The following is a 23,074-nucleotide window of genomic DNA, read 5'->3' as shown; positions in this document are numbered from 1 at the left end:
CCCCAAATTATTATAGTTCTGCTATGTTTTACCTCTTAAGTCTGATTAACCATGGCTTAACGTTTAGATGCTTGGATAGGTAAAAAATGGGACTAACGCCCGTTTTGGTTCAATTCCTGCGCATCTGAACTATCTGATTATATTTAGTTCATACTAATTTATTTTAGCTTCAAGCTTATTTGAACCACTCTGGACTCCGCTTCATGGAAAAACCAGCACTGGTGACATAGGAGAAGGCGTGGTCGTGACCTCAACGGAGCTCGAAACCACACCATCCCCAAGGTTGTGTGGCAGACACCTAACCACAAGAACACCGCTCCAATCTTTTTTTATATATATAAAATTGCGTTTAATGAATTTTGAACGACCCTCGCACGAGGTTATGTAGGTTAGTCAAGCTGATCGATTGTCAACAAAAGAGTTTACTATACACTAATACTATGATCGTTGTTATACCTGAAAACGATTTAAATGTTTAATAATCGTATTACGACGTTACAAACCCTCTCGGGAATGAAAAGTATTGAATTTATCGCATTTACTTTCGGTTTCGTTTTTACAAAATGGAATTTGATAGCAAGGTAAGTGACTACAATTAGTATTATCTTAAGTTAGCGTCATTCGATAGTTTAATGTTTATAGGTCATAGGTTTGTCCGAGTCATCCATAGCAGTACTCTAACATAACCTATTCACACTTTATCAGTTTTCATATAAATAAATTTATCAGTAGCCTTGAGATGACATCCGACATATGCTGTGGTCTCCCGTTACAGTATAGACTAGATTTTGTTATGTATAGAAGTATTCTCTCAGTTTTAAAGCGACTAACCCACAGGTCGTGGTGTCAGATTAAAAAAAAATCTAACTTTTGCTATATTCACCTATATGCTGCATATTCGATGTTCTAACAATGTATTTTTCATCAAATTCTGTTGAAAATCGTTGTTTTCTATGGCATGTCAAACGTTGCTAAATTATATATGTATGTTATTATTATTGTATGTTTGTTATTGTTATTCAATGTCTTGTCATTCATATTCTAAAAGTCATTATTGTTTTTCTATTTTTTCGTTATTTTTATTGTATCTTTGATATTGTTATTCAATGTCGTGTCATTCATATTCTAAGTCTTACCATTGTTATTCTATATGTCGTTATTCTTATTGTATGTTCGATATTCTTATGGTAAACGTCATTATTATTATTCTATATTTCGTTATTCTTATTGTATTTTTCATATTGTTATTCAATGTCGTGTCATTCATATTTTAAGTATTACCATTGTTATTGAATATGTCGTTATTCTTATTGTATGTTCGATATTCTTATGGTAAAAGTCATCATTGTTGTTCAATATCTGACGATTCTATCTACAAAACGTGTCATTCCCTAACGTGACCATACCGTCACGTACATTACGAACCTTACCAAATATAATAACTCTAACTACAAATAACATTTCAGATTATTATTTGATAATCGTCATATACGAAGCACTTGCGAGGCGCAACATGAAAAATACACAATTTTAACCATATTATTACAACAATTCATAATATTCAATACATTTATACATATAAATATATGTTTGGCATTAAACATATGCCTAATAACAACATGAAAGCTTATTTCTCTCATAATGTATCTTGTATATATCGATTTACTAATCATTAGTTCATCTATCCTTACTTCACACAGCCAATAACGTCAAAACATTACTTAAATATAAAATTTAACGTGTGTACAGTTACGCCTCGCAAAGCTGAATGACCACTTTTCATAAATTATTACCGTTAATCAATGCGCTATGTATTATAGCGCATAATCAACTGTCCGTGACTATCTTACACATAAGGGAAAATAGTTTTCTTTTAATTCGTAAACTCAAACTCAGAAAACTATATTTCTTGTTCTATGTTATGTGATTGTATTTTTATAGCGTCGCTGTGCTATTTATATCGCGGGAAACCGCACATACAATAAGAATATCAAGCTTACAAAAACAATAATGAATATACAACAACAATAACGTCTTTTACAATAAGAATATCGAACATACAATAAGAATAACGACATATAGAATAACAATGGTAACACTTAGAATATGAATGACACGACATTGAATAACAATATCAAAGATACAATAAGAATAACGAAATATAGAATAACAATACTGACTTTTACCATAAGAATATCGAACATACAATAAGAATAACGACATATACAATAACAATGGTAAGACTTAGAATATGAATGACACGACAATGAATAACAATATCAAAGATACAATAACAATAACGAAACATAGAACAACAATAATTACTTTTACCATAAGAATATCGAACATACCATAAGAATAACGACATATACAATAACAATAGCAAATTTTAGAATTTGAATGACACGACATTGAATAACAATAACAAACATACAATAATAATAACATACTAATAAACTTTGATAATGTGGCAGTTGACCTAAATCCAATTGACACTTTATTTTCCAATACAGGTAAATCCAATATTTGCTTTACAATAGATCTATGACGGATTATCTTTGAACACCCCTGGACTTATTGGACTCAACTGCCACATTATCAAAGTTTATTAGTACATATATAATTTAGCAACGTTTGTCCTATTAAATAAATTTCAGATAAAAACATTCGTCTACAATTTCTGATAAGAGTTTCCCGGTTTATAAAAATAACGGATTCCCGTCAGCAAACATCACATGATTATCAATAGAGCGCAGACGTATAGGTATAGCACAATATTGTAACGTTTTGAAAATAAAAAACAAAACAATAACTTAAAATGAAGTCAGTAAACTTAGCACGTTTACCTTCTCGTTGGCCTAGAGCGGTTACGGTATTCATATTATACTTTTTCGCCCAGACCCGTTAAATTTTGTATTTATTTTTTTTTCTTCAATACAGTTCAATGCTAACCTGTTCACTAAAATTATATGTCACAATTGACACGTAATTATGTCTAAATACACTCCACCTTTAATTTGATCTAATGTTTTTTTAAGCTTTTCTGTGATATTTTTAAACCGTTTACGAGTTTGTTTTATAAGATTTATAACAATCTTACACTTCACTTTAATAAAAGCATTGCCCGGTCATAATCTTAGGATTGATTTTATACCAGTTAGTACCATTTTTTTACGAAAATAAGAAACAAAACAATAAATTAGAAACCAGAGAAAAACAAACTTACACAAAGTATGTAATGCAAACTAAAACAAATGGGAATCGAACTCCCGACGAAAAAGGTATAATACGAATACCGTAACCGCTTGGCCAACGAAGAATCACTGACTAAATCGTAAACTTAGTGTATGTTACTGTTTTGTTTTCACTTCTAAACGCCATATTACTGTGCGCCATCTATAATACGGTTTGAAGGTGAGCGATGTTTGTGTTGTTGTTTTTTTTAATAACGGAACGTTCCGTTATTTGGGTAGTGTTATTCAGTACTATAGTGGTTCTTACCTAACTAAGGCAAAGTAAATCATGCTGACTTCCCAAATCGGTAGACGGGTATATAAACTGAACCATCAAACTACATCATGCGAACTTTTAAAGTACTGTCGCGTCTCGTTCTATATTTATAAATGTTTACAAAATAATTTGTTTTGGGTTTAATGCCGTTTTTCAACAGTATTTCAGTCATGTAACGGCGGGCTTTACAAAATAAAGCATAAAGCGTTGTTACGGTTTATAAAAGTTCATGAGTAAAACTGCAAAAAACTCGAATGTTCTCGTAATTCTGAAAACTATAAACTGGTCAGTCATTATGTTTCATGTAAATATATGAAACAGTGGCTGCATTTTGCCTTTCGGTGATAAATTATTTTAAAAATTACAAATCACAATGTGTGGCTTAGTCGCTTTAAATGCGAAAACTTTAATCGCATTTTCACCATTTGATACTAGATTTTAGTTATCTAAATTGTTTTCAGCCTTTTAATAGATTTAAAGCTACTGTGGCTGATAAAATTTAAAAAAAAATGAATTTCTTTTTAACGGTCATATGATTTTCACGTAGTATTTGTAAAGGAGCGCTAGAGGGTGGGAGATAATCGCTACGACATGACACATGACAATGTAACGCGACATTCGATACAAGAGTTGATACTGCAACATGATGCGCGGCAATGCGATGCGACATACGCCAACCGAACACAGGACAGCCACAGGAAAAGTCGCGGTAAATATACAGTGTTGCATTACGATGTGGTGTGTCGCGTTACATTGTCATGTGTTGTACCGTGTGTTCCGTCGCTTTGTTGTGTTATATCAGTTGTCGCGTTGAAAGTGCATCGCATTCAACGAGCGAATCATAAAACTTAACACGACACCCGTAACGACATATGAGAATGCGACACAACAAGGTGAAATGACAGGCGACATTATATTACAGTTCGATAACTGAACGACACAAGACATTTCCACAACATTTGCACGATAAATAATGCTATGTATTGCGTCGCATTGTGAATCATTGTCGTGTGTTATGTCGGTTATCATGAGTTTTGTGCGTCGCCATTAGGATGAGAATGAGACGCACGATATTTGATACGATAGTCGATACGAGGCACGGCATTTATGGTTCGATACAGGGCATCGCGACATTTCGTGCTAAGGCGCAGCACACGAAAGTGCGACAAAGCGGCATTCCTGTGTTAAACTATTGTATGGTGCGTCGCATTTTCATGCATCGCGTTGCAATATTGACTGTTGTATGGAGTGTCGCGTGCGTCGTCGTGTCTCTTGTCGTGTGTCGCATTGAGTGTCGTGCGTCACACAGCATTCAGTTTAGCACTATCCCGTACCATACTGTATATAGTAGTCTAAATTTTATTTGATTGTTCAAAACACATTTCAGGTTTACTTAGTTATTTTTGTCCTATGTCGTATTACGTGCACGATATCAGATAAGGCAGTCACTAGCGACCAAACGTGTTCAACTGATGGGGAATGCACGGAGAAAACAGACATGTATTCACGCATAGTTCCGACGGTAAGCTTGTTTTTATGCTCTCCTATTTATGTTGGAGGGTATATAGCGTTGCTGCTGTCCGTATGTCCCGAAATCTTGTGTGTCCAACTCCACGTACACTTTTTACCTGATTTGCTTGGAACTTTCACAAATGAACAAGCTTGATGTGCCGATATCATAAAAGAAGGAACTTTTGCTTTGACTATTTTACCGCTCTTATGGCCCTTTAATAGTTTTGCGATATAGAGGAAAATCTTGTGGCGGGTCCAACTCCTCAAAATTATTGAAATGATATGCTTAAACGTTTACCTTGATGTAAAGATGACCATAAATAATGGACTGTTTATGGCCCTTTCTTACTTTTACATAATAGGTCATGTTGAAGAAATCTTGCGTGTTCAAATCCTCGTACATTTTCAAAGGACTGTATTCAAAGTTGCTCAGATGCACAACCTTATCTGAATACACAGATCTGTGATTTTTTATTATTACAACAGTGCAATGAATATTCTTTTAACATTACTAAACTCAAGAACGTAAGCTGACATCCTTGCTTCGTTTAAGGCTGATCTGATATGTCCAGATATGTTTACATTGTGCTTTCACAGTTCCAGCATGAGCAGATATCCTAAATGTGGTGATTTATTCCAAACTGTAACACCTAATCATTTACACTTATTTATGTTTACTGAGTGCTTTATACATGCTAGATTTTCACTGGAGATATGATTTTTGCTATTCTGGTTGCCCATCCATGATAGAGTGATTCTAGCATATTCAAGTATAAAAACAAACACACTAAGCTTAGGGAATTATATAAGAACTGTTTTATTATATTTGCCTAAAACTTGCATTAACAAATACATATATAGTGTGAATAGACAAGAATAGACAAGAACTCAGTATAAAATGTATCGAGGTTCTATCTTCCGCGCACCTTGCGAATAATTGGGCAATTCCTTGAAGATCGTCGGGTATGAAATTCGAATCACAAAATTGGCTCTTCGTTGCTATTGTTGACTTGGTTGGACCAGTCTTTGCAGTTATGTTTCAGACTAATGCTGGCTCTTCATTAATGAAAACATTCGACAATAATATACATCAGTGGTAAAATTTTGTTACCCGACAACAGTAAGCTCACTGAATTCTATTTTTGTTAAAGAATAACCCTAATTCATCCGAATGTATCGAGTAATAAGTAATTAGTAGACGTCCATACAATGTAAGCTCGTTCGGCTTTATATGCCTACGTCAGGGCAAAACATGTAGAACACAAAATGTTTTCTCTTAAAGGTTTTGTGCAAATAAAGTCAAACTGCAAATAAAGCCAAATAAATGCAAATCAAGCCAAAGTGCAGATAAAGCCAAAATGCAAAAAAGCCTATACGTTAACACTTACACTATGTATTTATATAAGGAGCTACCTGCGGAGACGCAGGAAGTTTTGCACACGATCGCCACTCTGGAAATGTACAGAGCTCAGAGAGAAGTTGCCAACTACCTGGAACTCGCGTATCTACAGCTTGCTGACCACCCGGAACAAGCAAAAGAGGTATACACACTACTATATAGCATTTCTTAAGAAAATACTAAGAACACTGCAACCCTTGTAGAGGTATCACTGCTTGAAAATTTGTATACAGACTTAGACACAAGCTTGAAAGAAAATACATTTCTATCGAAAGTAAATATTTCGCCTGCAAAATTGCTGTTGGTATATGTCTTACTATAGTCTGATTGGATTTCTAGTTTACTAAGAAAAGATAAGCATGCCAATTCTATCGTACCTCCATTCGATGGTACGCCACTTATTGAAAAAAAGTTGGAATATATAGCTTAATAATTCCAGGTCCGCCTCACGGCACACTCCGCTCGAACTCAGCACCTGATGACGTCAGGGTTGATGAAGAAGTTCACAGTAACAGCAGCCCATATTGTCAATACCATGATACCCATGATCCTCGACGCTGTAGTTGAGCTCCAGGTAACATTTTAGCCTATTTATATTGGCAGGAATATAAACTCCCATCCAGCTGGCTTACGGAAAGTCGATGGTTCTACCCAGGTGCCCGCTCGTGATGAAATAATGCACGGAGGGGCACCTGGGGTCTTCCTCCACCATTAAAGCTTAAAAGTCGCCATATGACCTATCATGTGTCGGTGCGGCGTTAAATCCAACAAAAAAAACCCAACTCTGTTTATACAGATAAAGTGACATTTTTCAATATTTTCCACGCACTCGCAGTTAGAAATGAATGAATTATCTAAGAAAAAGGAATGGGAAAAGAACTAAGCACGTGAAAGTATGTAGAGAATACCTCTTTTGTTTATAATCATAGAATGACGCAACGCTTTTCAGCTTTACTATGGTGCCATATTTCTGCCAACCATATATCCACTTATTTATGTAGACAGTTTTCTCTAAAAAATGTCACATAAAAAATGTCACATATCCAGTTATTATCTGGCAAGTAGCAAAATTGCGTGTTATCCAGATAATTAAGTTAACAGGACAAAACTGTCTGTTAATGCCCACTTCTGCCATCCACATATTCGCATAAATAAGTGGTTATTGTAAAAGTTTTCATAATATCCAGTTAATATTCGTACCCAAATTGGCGATTGACAGACTTTTCGTCCCCTATGTTGTGCAGTGAAAAATCAGAAAAAAATGTTAAAAGTCAGTTATCACAAAAATGTATATCCTTTTAATATAGAAACCACAATAAGGATAAATTATGCAATAAATTTATGTTGCTAAAATTTAAAAAAATGAAAATTCTTTGTTTTCATGACACTTGTCAAAACTTTATTGTTGTCTCTACTTTGACATATTTATGCACTTTAATCTTTGATAGTCCAGAAAGTGCTAAAAGGTTCCTATGTGTATTTATGATAAGGTCATTGTGATGTCTGGATAATTTAAATGGTAAGACTTCCTGACTGATAAGCTGTTGATTGCTGTCAAAACTTGTTAATATTCTAAATACTCTAATTTTATTACCATGTACGCTTCATTGAATTTGATTGGTTTATACTGTTAATTATAGTCACAATAATGGTCATTTTAATTGGTCAGTTATTAGATGGTGAGAAAAAATATATTTTCAAGACAGCAGATTTTTGAGGAGAATAGATTTGGATTTCCAAGGAGAAACATTGTGGTTTTCCACTAGAACATTATGATATTTTAATATTTAAAGCTTTTTACTAATTGTTATAATCTACGGATATCCGTGTGTAAAAACTGTTAATTGTTGACTGTTGATTTGTGGTTTTCCACAGAAGAAAAATAAAGAAGATAATCTGGGACTGTGTTTTATCATTTAGACGTAACAAGTAGTGCCATAATACATATAACATTCAATCACAATTTACGGCATTACACCTATACGAAATTGTCACGGTATAGAATATTGAAACGGGCAGAAAATGTATAAGCGGCCGGGTAGCTCAGTCGGTAGAGCATTGGAACGGTATTCCGTGGCCCATGGTTCGAGTCCCGGTCTGGCTGTACATTTTTCTCATCCTGTGACATTTGGCGCCCAACGTGGGGCCGTAACGGCATTACACTGGTTAGTCTCCGACGCCTGTAATTGCTTGATTTATAAAGTACCCGCTGAAATTCGAGGTCGAATTTCATAATGGTGAGAAAATATGTCACGGTACAGAACTTGAATATTGAAACGGGGAGAAAACATGTAGGCGATCGGCTAGCTCAGGCGGTAGATTACTGGAACGGCATTCCGAGGCCCCGGGTATTAGTCTCGGTCTAGCTTTACATTTTTCTCATCCTTAGACAGAATGAATGAGTATATATCCACCTTATCCCCTATCACCACCCCTAAATGTTTGTGGCTAGATAGGATTTGGAATTATAAATTTGCATATTTGTTGTGCCCCGTTATGTGTTTTTATGTATTTTCATTTATCCCGTAATGATAGGGGACGGTTACGGGATATTGACAATTATAACTGACTAATTGACAAAAATCAAGATACCTAGTTAAGTGAATATGTGGATGGCAGTAGTGGGCACTAACAGGCAGTTTTGTTCTGTTAAGATACTTGTTGGATAACAAGCAGTTTTGTTACTTGCCAGATAATAACTGAATAAGTGACATTTTTAAGAAAGATTTCGAGATAAATAAGTGGATATGTGATTGGCAGAAATATGCCACCATACTTTTCGAAACACTGATGTAAACTTACTAAATAACTAAGACCTTCGCGTTGTTTCTCGACTGATTTACCACAGTTTAGAGTTTATATGTTGAACTGCATTCATCAGAGCAGTCATGAATAGTGCGCCTAACGTTCTCTCAACTGTCGGCGTGTCAACCAATCTTTATCACAGAATATAAAAGATGTAGCTGACAAATATCAAGCCATGTAAGAATGTTGCTTCAGTAATGTCAAAACGTACAACTTAACAAAAATATTTTAAAAACGCCTTTTGAATTTTTGATTTTTAAACGCTTTATAATGCTATTGGGAAACAGTACAAATAAACTTACAAAATATGTGCATTATATATTTGAATGTTTCCAGAGTGCAGCAGTTGTAAAACAAATATTTGGTCAGATCATTAAAATAGCAGAAGAAATGAAAACGGAGACCGAGACTACTCAGCAACGGTAAGGTCAATGTACAAGATACAATGAATGTTACAGGCACCGATTGCCGAGTATTTAAATAAACATAAAGGTAGGGGATACCCTAAAACCTTGACATACGTTCAAAGTAACCTGGTAACTGATATTTTGATAAATCACTAATTAAAGTTATGTATGACGTCTTTTGAGTCATCACGAACTCATAATTTACTGATGTATTTAGATGTTTTAATGGTAAAGCGTTTTGATACTTACAGATATATGGAAATTCAAACCGAAGTTCAGAAGAATATGGCCAGTGTTACCAGTAGGAATAAAGAGGTAGTTAGCGAGAAGGAAAGAATCCGTGTAGAAATGGAACGTGAAAAACAACTGGCTAAAGCGGCTAAACTGGTTCAGGTGGAACTGGATGAAGAAAAACAGATAATGGAGGAAGAGTTGACGGTTCTAAAGTCAAACAGAGATAAGTGGATGGAACAAGCAGGTTAAAAATTGTCACTCTTGAATAAAAACAAACCAATATTAAATTCTGTATGTTCTGAAAAAGTGAAAAAAAGCAAAATTTCAACATCGAATATTTACATTCACTATATATTTTGTTTGGAAAGAAAAACAAGCGTTTATTTTCATATAAACAACATTGGCTTAACAATATCTTAGATGGCCCTTTCCTCGAGATTGCACGCACAATATAACGTCATCTACTAAGAAATAGGGACAAAAACGCATCGTTCGAACAATTCTTTCAAAATTGGACATCAAAATTTCAAGAACAGAAAATTATAGCTAAAACTACTTTTTCTGACATTTAACATCAGTATTGATTACACAGGACTATATGAATTTTCACCTGGATTTAACGACATTTTTAAAGAAATCCAGGAACTGTATTTTTATTGGAAGGCGAATTGGCCTACAGTTGAACATGGGCTGGTCTTTTTGTTCCTTGTAAATGAATGCTATTTTAATGCGTTTAAACAGGTATAAACCTCATTGCGACTTCTTGCACATCATCCAACGCACAAAAGTAGCGTTTAATTCTTTAACAGAAATACAAAAAAGCCAAAATCACTCACTGTTAAGTTAAATTTACAAAATTATATCCTTCTTTTTGGGTTTTGGATTTTCATCCAATGTCAATCCTTTACCGTTCCAGTCACCCAATATCACCTAAGACTGTTTTCATCGATCTATCTATCGATTTATCTATCGATCTGTCTATCTATTTATCTATCTGTATTTTCTTGAGCGGCAAGCCACAGAAATTGTTTGTAGAAAATAGAAGAAAATCGGACAAAATAAAAGGGAAAGGAAAAAAACAGGAGATAAAAGCCAAGTTATGGTGAAGCATTGAACTGCTCAAAGGCTGGAAGGAAGAGAATGACTTATAGATTATTAGTCCATTGGGAAATACAAAGAAATGAATGTAATAGGGATTGACTTGTAAGACAGTGGATGAAAATGGCGTGAAAACTTTGTTAGGGATAAAATAGCCTTTCACGGGAATTGCAGCCAGATAATTTGAGATTTGATAATAAGTGAAAGTCGGAAGGCAATGCGCCGGAGATCTAACCTGTGCCGTTTTCGACTGTGTAGCGTGTCAGTAATACTAGGAGCGCGGTCATTGAAAGGCTCCCATGTTGTCTATTTAGGTTTGTGTGTAACTGCGGAGCTATATTCCAACTATGGTCTGACGAGGGTCTGATATGCCACTGACTTAACAGATTATTAGTTCACTTTAATTGTCATGCGAAGGAAACTAGTTTGAGAGCGTTTAAAATATCCACGCTAAGGTGTTTTGCTGAGGTGACAGCTTCTAGAAGTGTATTGTGTTTGTAGTTTTGATTGTGAGGAAAGGTGATGTTTCCTTCTTGTGGCGTAGGTGACTTGATACTTTGGGGAATTGAATTCCATATCCCAGACCAACTCCGACTGTCCTAGTATTTTAAGATAATTTTGGAGGTTATTTGATTGTCTGACAGAGGAAAGTGACATGTATATTGTAGTGTAATTGTCGAGTAACTTGATATATGTGCAATTGAAAAGGACTTTTTCATGGCTCACATCATCAAATGCTTTACTAAAATATAATACAATCAATGTTTGTTGTACACTGATTTGATAGGGTCACGTACAAGCATAGTTATTTCGGTCATACAGGATGTTTTTTTTTGTCGGAGACCATGTTGGAGATGGTAAAGAATGCTGAGGTTTGTAAACTGATTTGTAATTGATGAGGATATTATATGCTCCAGGATTTTGCAAAGTATACACGGATATGGGCTTATAATTGGCTTGGTCTGACCTGTATACTTGTATATTCTTGTATACTAGAATAAGGGTTGGTGGCAGTTCCATTGAAAGTGTTTGAGAATGATGGGCTTGATCTTGTCTGATCCACATGTCATTTAGGGGTAAAGATTTGGTAGGAGCTTTTCTATGCCATTGAAATTTACATAGATATTTGAGGGTGGCAGGGATCCCGATTATTGTTTGGAATACTCGAGGAGGGAGCAGAAATTTATGGTGTTTGGTTTTGATGAAAGGCATTTTGGGGAGGCATCAGGCTTGTTTACATTCAGAATGTTTTGATAATCGTTTGAGATCAAAGATATATTTACGATCATGGGATTAGTTTGATTTCTTAAATTTTCTTGAAGGCCCTTCTGATTATTCTCTTTAGACTTTTCTTAACCAAGGGAAAGTGGTTGCTAATGGAAGTCATTTTTGACGAAATAAATTCCTCCGAAAGGTTGTATAGAGTGGATGTGAATTTTTTTCTATAGATCTCCATTTACTAATAGTAGGGTGAAATATTTATCATTTCCTCATAGTACTTATTATGTGACTGTTTAAATCCTTCCCAGTTTGCTTCTTTTGAAAAGTGGAAATTTTTCGAGGATTTTGGTAACGAATGTTGGTGTTGGTTTACTTTGACCTCAACAATGTTATGGTCAGTGATGCCAGGTAAGATGTTAACCTGACTGACCAAAGTTTGATTTGTCGTGAAAAATAAATTTAGGATATTGTTTTCTCTAGTAGATAGGTTGACCATATGTGTAAGTTTCGCATCATTTAGTGTCTATAGTAGGTCGGACGTTTCCCAGTTTTAGATCCCCAGTCACCCGGACACCGTATATTTACTTTATCAAGGGATTTACAAATTCTACCGAGCTAGCTATGTCTAGCCTATGGGGTTTTAAAGTATGCACATATTATTAATTAAAATTAAAAGGTCAATTTTAGTCCAAAGATCGTTATAGTTGGATTGAAGTTAGGGGATTTCTTGGACAATAATGTAATTTCTAACTGATTTAAAACTCCATAACCTGCCAGTTTGACAAGGTTTATTCTAGATATTGAGTAGCCGAAATCGGGGTCAGATATTTCATTGGTGTGAAGTTTTAGGCAAGGTTCGGTCCGGCTTCGTTGAGGAAGCTAGGTACGAAATTCATGTTTGTTGTCAGCGTTGATGACCAGACATTGATAGATATTTTAATAGTATTTGTACTTGCTTATTGATATTTGGGTTTAGTGTTGTTATATGGTCCTTCGGGATCATTGATTTCAAATCATTTAGATTTGAAGATTGAATTCTGCTTAAACCGGTGCTAGGGGCGTGGACAGTGTTGCATTTTCCATTACTGCTCATGTACAGATTCAATTAAACCGAGTCTGCAATTTTCACTGTTTGCCTTTTTCTCGGTGCTTCCGAAGGATCTACTTTCCAGGTTTTATGACTTTTGGTATCGTTGTTGCGGCTCGAAGCTGAAGTGAGAGCTATTGAAAGCGGAAAGATAACTGAAGTTGGATTGGTTAAGTCTTTCAAAGGGATGTGTCTAAGCTTTGGAACTGAATTCATGGTGATATTTATCTTTTCGCAGAGAATACTTTTCCAGACCCGACCCAGCTGGAATTTCATGGAATCGTTAATGTGGTGACATTCTGTGCGATACTAGACTTTGCATACTAATATATCATTTCCCTCAAGGTCTTGAAATGGACTTGTCCTGGGTTCCATTAAATATCAAGTGCAAATATATAGGTCATGGTTGGTAGAGCTTACGTTTTCACAGAGAACACATGATATGAAAACAAATAGTGGAAGTTAACTTGAAAAGAAATTAAAAAATGTAAATGCAGAGGAAATAAAAAGGACACAATACAGTTAAGGAAGTAAGGAAGTAGAAAATGTAATCACAAGGGAGTTGGAGATTACAAGCGGGAACGCGGGAGAAAACTGTATATGGTCAAAATTAATGGAAAGTATTGCTCTTGCAAAAAATTGTTGAATTACAAAACTAGAGAGAGTTGTAATGCTTAGAAATTGGAATGTCTTTCCATAACATGCTTTGAAACGAAAGGAATTCAAAAAACATTCTGAGCTACAGAAAAAGTTGGCTTGCGGCTGACGCGCACTTCTAAGTCCACGACAAAGGTAGAATTGAAGAAAGCCATTTTAACACGGAATACTAATAGCTTATTTTTATGGCTCTTGCACAAGGTCATTTTGACTTTGCATCTACTGTCTGGTTTGATATTTGTACACAGAGTTAGTTTTGAAGTTAGATCACAATAACTGCATAGGAAAGGAACTGATTATCTGCATAAATTGGTAGAAGGAGTAGTGTTTGTCAGATATCTGATATGGTTTATTTTCAAATTCATTTGGCTCCATCATACATGAAAAGGCATGTCATCCCAGTTAGTACAGACCATAACTACTGAACCCAACAATTACTCATATCTTCATATGTCAGCCCATTGTTATAAAAGGACCACCATAAAAAGAAGGATACGCTTTATCTTATTCTGTCTTATGATTTTGGTATAACGAAGTCGCCATGGTGTGATATAATTTAATGTAAAAATATGTGCAATGTTTACTTGCATTTTAATCAGAAATCTTTATATCTATCTCTATCTATCTCGTCTCGTCTCCTCTTGTCTTGCCTTGTCATGTCTCGTCTCGTCATGCTTCATCATGTCTCGTCTCGTTTCTTGACATGTCGTATCTTGTCTTGTATTTTCATGTCCTCTCTCTCTCTCTCTCTCACACACACACACACACGCACGTACGCACACACACACACGCACACACTTTCTCTCACTCTCTCTCTCCCTCCCTCTCACTCTCTCTCTCTCTCTATTTATATATCTGTTTATCAATCTACAGGAATGGCTGGCAAAATGATGAGAGAGGAAAAGACAGTGTTTGATTCCGTTCTGTCACCAGGCGCGGCACTTGGCGGGGGTATTGGCGGGGCAGCAATGGGTTTTATTTCCACAGGCGTCAATCTGTTTGCTGGATTGTTTCGTTCAGATAAACGTCAGAAACACGTAAGTCATCACTGTCTTTTCTTTCATCTTTATTATTACCCCCAAACAATGATGGAAGGATTTAGACTTTGCGTTGTCTGTCTGGCTTTTGGTGCGTCCGCTCTAGCGTGCGTACGTCCATCCGTGCGTCCGTTCGAAAGTGAAAATGCTTGTAATTTTATTTTAGCTAGAATCACAAACTCTCGCATAATTATTCATAAGCACATGACCATTGCTACACATATTGTATATCTCCCTTGACCCACTTAAAGCAGATATTCTTTCTCATTGATTTGGTAAAAACGGGCATTTTTGACTTTATCTAAGTAACCTATTGATGGATCTTCATGAAAAATACACAAATAGAGATCATGACAGGGCGATGGTGCTCGCATGACTTTCACTAGAATCACTTCAGTAACTTAAATTCAGAGTTATTGTAGATCTGTAGCCCTTTCATTGTTTTAAAATTCGTGAATTCCCAAAGTAACCATAAATAGATCTTCATTAAACTAAAACAAATATAGATCAAACTGGGCTGTTGTGCAAACGAAACATTCGTCATGATCTCTTCAGTAACTGCGTAACTGCAGAGTTATTGCAAAACTGTTATATCTTTCAAAATGTTGTCCTCTTATTAAGAAAACAGATTATTCGGCGGGGGATATAAATTCATTAAATTTTGCTTGTTGTATAAATTTACGCTTATAATAGAAGAAACAAATCTACATCTACATCTTTCACCCAACCGTCGATTTCCGACTATCACTGGGCGGCTAAATGATTAGAGTAAGCTGAAGTAAGCAATAACGGGACAGACATTGAAAAAGCTTTTACCTTTTTCAATTTATTTTTAGTTTGAAAAACTGATGGATGCATATAGAGAGAGCCAGAATGCTGTGGAACGTGTTATGGGTCAAAAACGAGATGTAATTGGTCGAATGCATGAACAACGTAAGGAAGCCCTGGAACGATTAGCAACGCTGAAGAAACTTGGAATGGAAACCGGTTTGTTCCAGTTTTTTGATACATTGATATGAACATTATCAAAATGTTGTCGCTTGGTAATGTGATACTGATATTACACAATTCTTAATAATAGAAATAAAATCAAACACATGGCTCTTCTCCTACTGGTCTATGATAAGCTCGTGTAAAATTGTAATATTATAAACTCATGTATAACTGGTCTATGATAAGCTCATGAATGAATGGTCTGTGACAAGCTCATGAATGAATGGTCTGTGACAAGCTCATGTATAAAATTTAATGGTCCATGATATTTTTACACAGAGCTGTCTTAAATTCAATATCACGAGTGTCAGGTCAACTGACTAGGCACTTGCGCACTATAATAACATGTAGGAAAACTTTTCAAATTGGAGTTCTTCGCATGAATGCATTGGCAAATCTATACGATTGATTCACCAGAGTTGACTGAAATATGGTCTAAGGGAGATAACTTCAATTTAAGATTTGTGACTAGCTGTCTGGAGATTTCTTTAATGACGTGAAGTTTAGAAAAATATCTTTTCAGTTTGTGCATTTGTTAGAACTAAAAACTATTATATTAAAGTCTAGTGCAACGTCATTATTTTATTCATATATATTTCTCTTTAATAGCAAATCTGGGAAACGTGGAAAGTTTGAGAGAAGCGCATGCGCAGCTTGGAAATGTTGACAGACAATTCACACGAATAATCGAATTCTGGTCCAATATGGCGGCTGCCCTGAAAGCTTTGCGGGACGAATCAACTTCTGGTAGTGTTTACCTTTCCCAAATAGAGAATCCTAAACATGCGGAGAGATTTAAAGCGTCTATTGGCCGAGCTGAAAAGGTAGCACAATGTATTTAAATGACGAATTTTCACTTCTTTGAAATGTTTCAGTGATATTTAACAAATTATCTTGCATCTGTTACAAACGTTGTTCAGATGAAAACTGAATGCAGTATTGGTTATATATTTTTTGTATTTAAAAACAAACAGCTATCTGAATCTCTTTAAAAGTAACATCTATTATGTTTTTCATGGACTTATCGAAATATTAGAGTGATATTAGATCTTGTATTTTCGAAGTGAAAAATATGAAATATAAGATTCGCAAGTAAGAAACTATAAAATGTGTCAATTTAGTCAATACATAAAATAAACAGAAAATTTGTTGTTTACATATAAGGATAAAATATCTTTCACTCATGAACACCATATCTTACATTTTCACTCGGCTTTTCTACTACTGAAAATATTGCATCTGATTGAAATATATTTCAGTCCTATACTTAAACAAATTTACATCCTCTACATATTTTCAAAACCCGAGCGTTTTCAGTTTTACATGTACATGTATATGTAAATTGCTTTTGTTTTCTGTTTATAGGGTTGGAAGTTTTTTGGACGTATCTGCAGTGATTACGTACAAGAGAGTGACACGGAAATCTACACGCTATATAACTTCCTGTCGGCTCCAATAGACAGCATGGCAGCCAGCGAACGCTCAAAACGACAACAGGAAGTGTTGCTTGAAATTGAAGCTGATATAGAAAACACATATCCTAAATAGAATTATCGAGATTCAGAAGACATTTGTTACAGTTTATTTCGGAATGGTGTAATTTTCAGGAATGTGAAGTATTTGATTAAGCAAACAGTATGATTCGGGACAGCCAACGATTCAGGCATACAATATCGAACTCATGAATACGCGGGTAGCGGAATGGAGCGGGTTTCCATAATTTCTTACTGTACCTGTTATTAGTCCCAAGAAACAATCATCAGACTTAGCATTTTCTCTATAAAGGAGCTATAAATGTTTTCTTGATGTATTGTATGTGTTCATCATAAAAACACCATTAACATTACTCCTATCAGGATAAATAGTAGGGACCTGTTCCAAAAGAACTTCTGATTAATACGTTAAAGTACTTTTTTTTCAACCAAACTATACACCTATTTGATAGTCACACCGAATTGCTGTAATTATGTAAAAGAGAGTTGCCGAGAAATATATACTCTTGACAACCGCATGTCAGCTCCAATAAATTGAATCCACAGAAGGAAAACAGGAAGTGTTGACTGTTGGACGTCTGTCGTCGGTCCGTCAAGTACGTCCATGATTGTGTTTGTTTATTCTCAAGCATCCACTTTTTAAAAACAAATTTAATCTAACTTTGACACAATTTATAGGTCAGTAAGTTTTCGGTGAAATTCAGTTATAGTTTAAATAAGATCATTCGGATAAGCGTTATCAGCCACTGCCATATCTAAACAAGTTTAAAACTCTAGCACTTTCGTTTATTCATCATTCTAATCATATTTAGTTGGGGTGTAAGTATTGGATAACAACACACATCTCCATTATTTCACATATCCGAAATAGAATGATCGGGTTTTAAGGGTTACCTTTTTGTTACTCTTACGATTAAATGAGATTACGTCAGACTATTATCGTTGTTATGCTTTATTATAATAAAATAATCATTAAACAAAGTGTACAAATTCCATTCAAATTTGTCAAAATATGGCAGAGATAAAAACAAAAAAGCAGGTGTGGAGTTAGAAAGGTTGTTATAAAATGACCCATGTTTATTTGAACCATACTATGAAAGTCATTAGCCCTGTGCTTATGAAGACAGAAATCCATTGGCCTTATACCAAGATCTAGGCCTTTTATAACACAAAGATGTTTAAGGAACGTATAGGCCGGGTATACTACTTGAAATAATTTCAGGACCTTAAACTAATGCCAACATGGGGTTTTATTGATGATTTATAATCTTAAGGACGTATGCTAGAATTTGGGGCGACATTTTTCCCAATAACAGAATTTCTTCAAACTTTGGATATTGAAGGACAATCATCTAAGAAACAAAAATATGCAATAAAAATCATAGGTCACCGGTATTGAAAAAGAGTTATCTGCCCTTGAAAACGCCATTTTTAGTGGAAATGCCGTTTTCAAGGGCAGATAACTCTTTTTCAATACCGGTGACCTATGATTTTTATTGCATATTTTTGTTTCTTAGATGATTGTCCTTCAATATCCAAAGTTTGAAGAAATTCTGTTATTGGGAAAAATTTCGCCCATCTCATATACAGGGAATTCTAGCGTACGCCTTTAAGTTATTTATCCAATACTGGACAAAAGTCTTCAAAAGAAATCCAAGCAAAACTCAGAAAATTAGGTGAAATGTAAGGACAGCTTCCTTCAGACTTTAATTAAATAAAGTATTGCAAGTTTATCTAAAACAAAATCAGTTGTGCAAAATAATTATTAGTATTATTTCTTTATTCACGTGCATAATAAAGCAGTTCAAGAAGCATTTTCTAAATAATTGCTTAACTGTTTAGGAAATCGAGAAAATATTGATGTTATCAAGTCCCCGCGCCCGTCTGCAGTAACATTGTGAATACATTTTTGTTTTACAACCTCCCTATGATTTTTTTCCTTGTGTCTGACTTTGAGATAAACATGTTTGGTGTTCAACCCCTTTTAACACCAATGCAAATGAGTTTGTTTTAAAATATTTATGTATAAATTTGCATAGAAATTCTATATTCTGACTTTTGGCACCCGTGTTCTGAATTTTGACACCCAACACTTTTTGACAAAGATGGTAAAATATTTTAAACGTGGCCTACCAATACTTGCTAGAAATCTTAAAAGATATTTTTTCTGATATATCTATTGGAAATTTATTTTTACTGTACTACAGTATACCACCAGTAGAACAATATAGCATATGGTCCACAGTAACGGCCACAACACGAAGTAGACGTTGATGCAATAGCTGAAAAATGTGCCAGGATATTTTGAGGACATTTTTGCTGTGTTTCATATCATTACATACTTCTAATTCCAAACCAAAAAGCTTGTTGGAATTAGTTCAACCCCAAAAGTTTTAAAATGACCTGTAAATATGGTAAATTCCATTATGTTAATTCTTCAAGCCCTCTGAGACTGAGCTGCATTGATATTTAACTGCTGATCTTCTTCGCCGTACTCTTAATGTTTTTTAGTTGCTCTGTCTTCTGCAAAGTCATTGAGTACATCCGTATATGGTTCGTTACATCAAAAAAGGGTGACAATGTAGAGTGCGGACGTGTTTTCTGATGTGGTGGAGATTTCTTGGATTTACATGTACTTTAAAATGTTAACATAGTGTATCATATATCAATCATAAGTACTTTACGAGGCAAATGTGATGGAGTCAATGACGATAAAAATGCAAAATAAAAATAAGAATATCAGGAAAAAGAAAGGGAAAAGGTATAGAAGTAGTGCAAGTGACGATGAATTATTAGTATTCAAAAAGGCCGAATCGCCGTCGGCGAAGAGATCAGTTAGTGAAGTAACTCGATATGGTATGATAGTGATATCTTCTCACCAGTAATCCAACCCGAGGACATTAGCGCGGAAAATAACAATTCAAAAGCATATGCGCCGGTCGTAAGTATGAGCGAAAAAACTCCGGAAACCAATGTTGGACGCGGTACCTGTGGATCGATACCGTCCGCGGGACCTGCATCGCAAAGTGGGGCGACAAATGAGGACATTGTAGCAATGTTGGGCAAGATCAATTTAACTATTGTTGATATGAGTAAACGCTTGGATAAACTTGATTCTGTAGAAAAGAAAGTGGACAGTTTTGACAATGAATTGAAGAAACTATGGCTGTATATCAACGACATATCCATAGCTACACATGAACGAGCTGATCGCGTGGATGACCGTGTCGCTTCAGCGTAAATCGACCTGGAGAATGCTAAGATTAGAATGCAGAATTTAGAGAAAGAACAGGACACAATGAAATACGGATTGAACTATATAAAAGCACAGAGTATGAGAAACAATTGGATCATAGGAAATTTAGAAGAAAAAGCAGATAAAAACACGGTGAAAACGGAGAAAATTGTTAGGGACTTTTTCAGAGACAAGTTAAATATAGCAAAGGAAATTGTGCGAAATTTGAAAAGAGAACGAGTTCAGCACATGGGAACCATAATGGGCGAACCGAATGAGCCAGGTAAAATCGGACGTGCAACAAATGGTCCCAAGCATCGAAGAACTGTGTGTAAATTCATCTACTATAAGGACAAGGAAATGGTTAAAATGCAAAGCAAAAATCTCAAGGACACCACCTATTACATCACAGAACAGTACCACCGGAAGTTGCAGCGAAAAGGCGAATGTTAGTGCCCAATATGAAGGAGGCGAGAAAGACTGGACACAAGTTATGGATAGCGTATGACACCCTATACGTGGATGGAAAAGCGATCAAAGATACATAGGGAAGACAGGGTGGACTGGAAAAAAATGTCTTAGTTGGAACTGTAATGGATTGACTGAGCGTAAAAAAGTAGACTGTGAATTTGTTAACCTGCTTACAGAACACGATACTGTGTTTTTGACTGGAAAAACTTCAAATATTGACCTGGATGGATACTATTGTTACAATTTTATAGGAAAGTTAAACATAGAAACGCTAAGAGAAACAGGGGTGGAATAGTCATCTATGTACGAAACGATATTAAAGGAGGCATTTCAATAGGGAAAACTAGGCATGACACTATCGTGTGGATGAAATTAGACAAAGACTTCTTTGGCACTGACCGCGGCATTTAACTAGCAGGTGTTCATATGTGGAGCGACGCATCCCATATAACAAATGTTATCGATGTAGACCTGTTTGAATGCTTACAAAACGATATTTATTTCTTCGAGACTAAAGGGGCTGTACTCATGGTCGGAGATTGTAACGCCCGAACTTCATGCAAACCGGATTATATATTGTTTGACAGTTTCGTTCTAGAATTAGACGATAGTGATTATTATACAGATATACCCATACAGAGATTTTCCATGGACAATGTTAGTAATATCCAAGGTAACAAGTTATGCGATTTGTGTAAAGGGACATCACTTAGAATTGCTAACGGGCGTTTGGGTAGCGATTTTGGTAAAGGTGTGTTTACATGTTATAACAGGAATGGTACCAGTGTAATTGATTATCTACTTTTAAAAGAACAAAACTTTAATATCGTCGAAGATTTCAGATTATGTGACATTAATACTTTCAGTGATCATACACCCATTACTTTTAAATTATGTAGCAGCATGATAGAATGTAATAACAGTGTCCATAAAACAGAGTTCATTAAATGGAGAAAAAGAAAAATAGTGTGCTGCCTTGATTGAAAATATGTTGAACTTTGATAATTTGCTAGAAGCAATAGGCGATGATCAGGCGTCCATCAACGGCATGGTTGATGATTTTACAAACATTATTCGAGACGCTGCAGAACCACTTTTTCGGAGAGTTATTTATAAAAGACATCAATTTAATAACGCTAGCGTAGATGATAGTAGCAAATGGTTTGGTGTAGAATCGTAAAACTGCAAAAGCATACAAAAACGCTTTATTGATATTTAATAGTACACACAGTGAATAGAACTGAGTAGGCGTAAAAAAGTATAGGAATCTTATAAAGAAGAAAAGTAGATATTACAGATTTAAACAAACTAAAGATTTTGGAAATCTTAAAAATGTAAACCTCGCGATTTTGAAGATATTAAAAAATTATCAGTCTGGAAGCGCAAGTGATATTCCTCTTGAGGAGTTTAAATCATATTTTGAAGAAATGTTTTCAAATGTAAATACTGATATGCATGATGAGGTTAAAGAGTTCAATGATACACATGATTTTAACAATGATATTCCTGTGTACGCGGAACTAGACGCACAAATATCTTATTCAGAAGTATGCAATGCAATCAAACGGTTAAGCAAACACAAAACAGTTGTTCGAAACTTTAACTGGCGATTAAGCTAACAGTTGATTAACTTTTAGGGTTATTTTTCGACATTTCAGAAGACTTAGAAAAACAAATGTATGAGTTAAAAATAATGAGCACTGAAATATCTATACAATAAAATCAAAACATCATACTAGTGTTTCTCACCAAGAATAGTACTTTGAATCAAAATTTAACCGACGGTTATTTTAACAGCCGGTTAAAGTTTCGAACAACTGGGCCCAGTTGTTAAATGAATATTTTATCGAAGCACGTGATATTTTAGCTGGATATATAACTGTAAATGTATTGTTTAATAAGATTTTGAATACGG

General features: G+C 35.1%; 2 protein-coding genes across 2 annotated transcripts in view; one reads left to right on the top strand and one right to left on the bottom strand.

Moving 5' to 3' along the window:
• LOC123546647 (uncharacterized) overlaps window positions 1–23,074 on the bottom strand; it is a 135,578-nt gene that overhangs the window by 32,722 nt on the left and 79,782 nt on the right. The window lies entirely within an intron of this gene.
• LOC123546646 (uncharacterized) lies at window positions 376–18,386 on the top strand. The gene is made up of 10 exons (XM_045333097.2): window positions 376–581; window positions 4,898–5,032; window positions 6,429–6,563; window positions 6,861–6,995; window positions 9,563–9,648; window positions 9,885–10,111; window positions 14,804–14,967; window positions 15,804–15,954; window positions 16,570–16,784; window positions 17,326–18,386. Exons 1-10 carry the CDS (start codon window positions 564–566, stop codon window positions 17,506–17,508), a joined length of 1,449 nt encoding a protein of 482 aa, XP_045189032.2. The 5' UTR covers window positions 376–563; the 3' UTR covers window positions 17,509–18,386.

Source organism: Mercenaria mercenaria, chromosome 9, assembly GCF_021730395.1.
Source record: "Mercenaria mercenaria strain notata chromosome 9, MADL_Memer_1, whole genome shotgun sequence".
NCBI lineage: Eukaryota > Metazoa > Mollusca > Bivalvia > Venerida > Veneridae > Mercenaria > Mercenaria mercenaria.
Note: the sequence above shows the minus strand (reverse complement) of the source record. Positions and strands in the feature narration are given on the sequence as shown.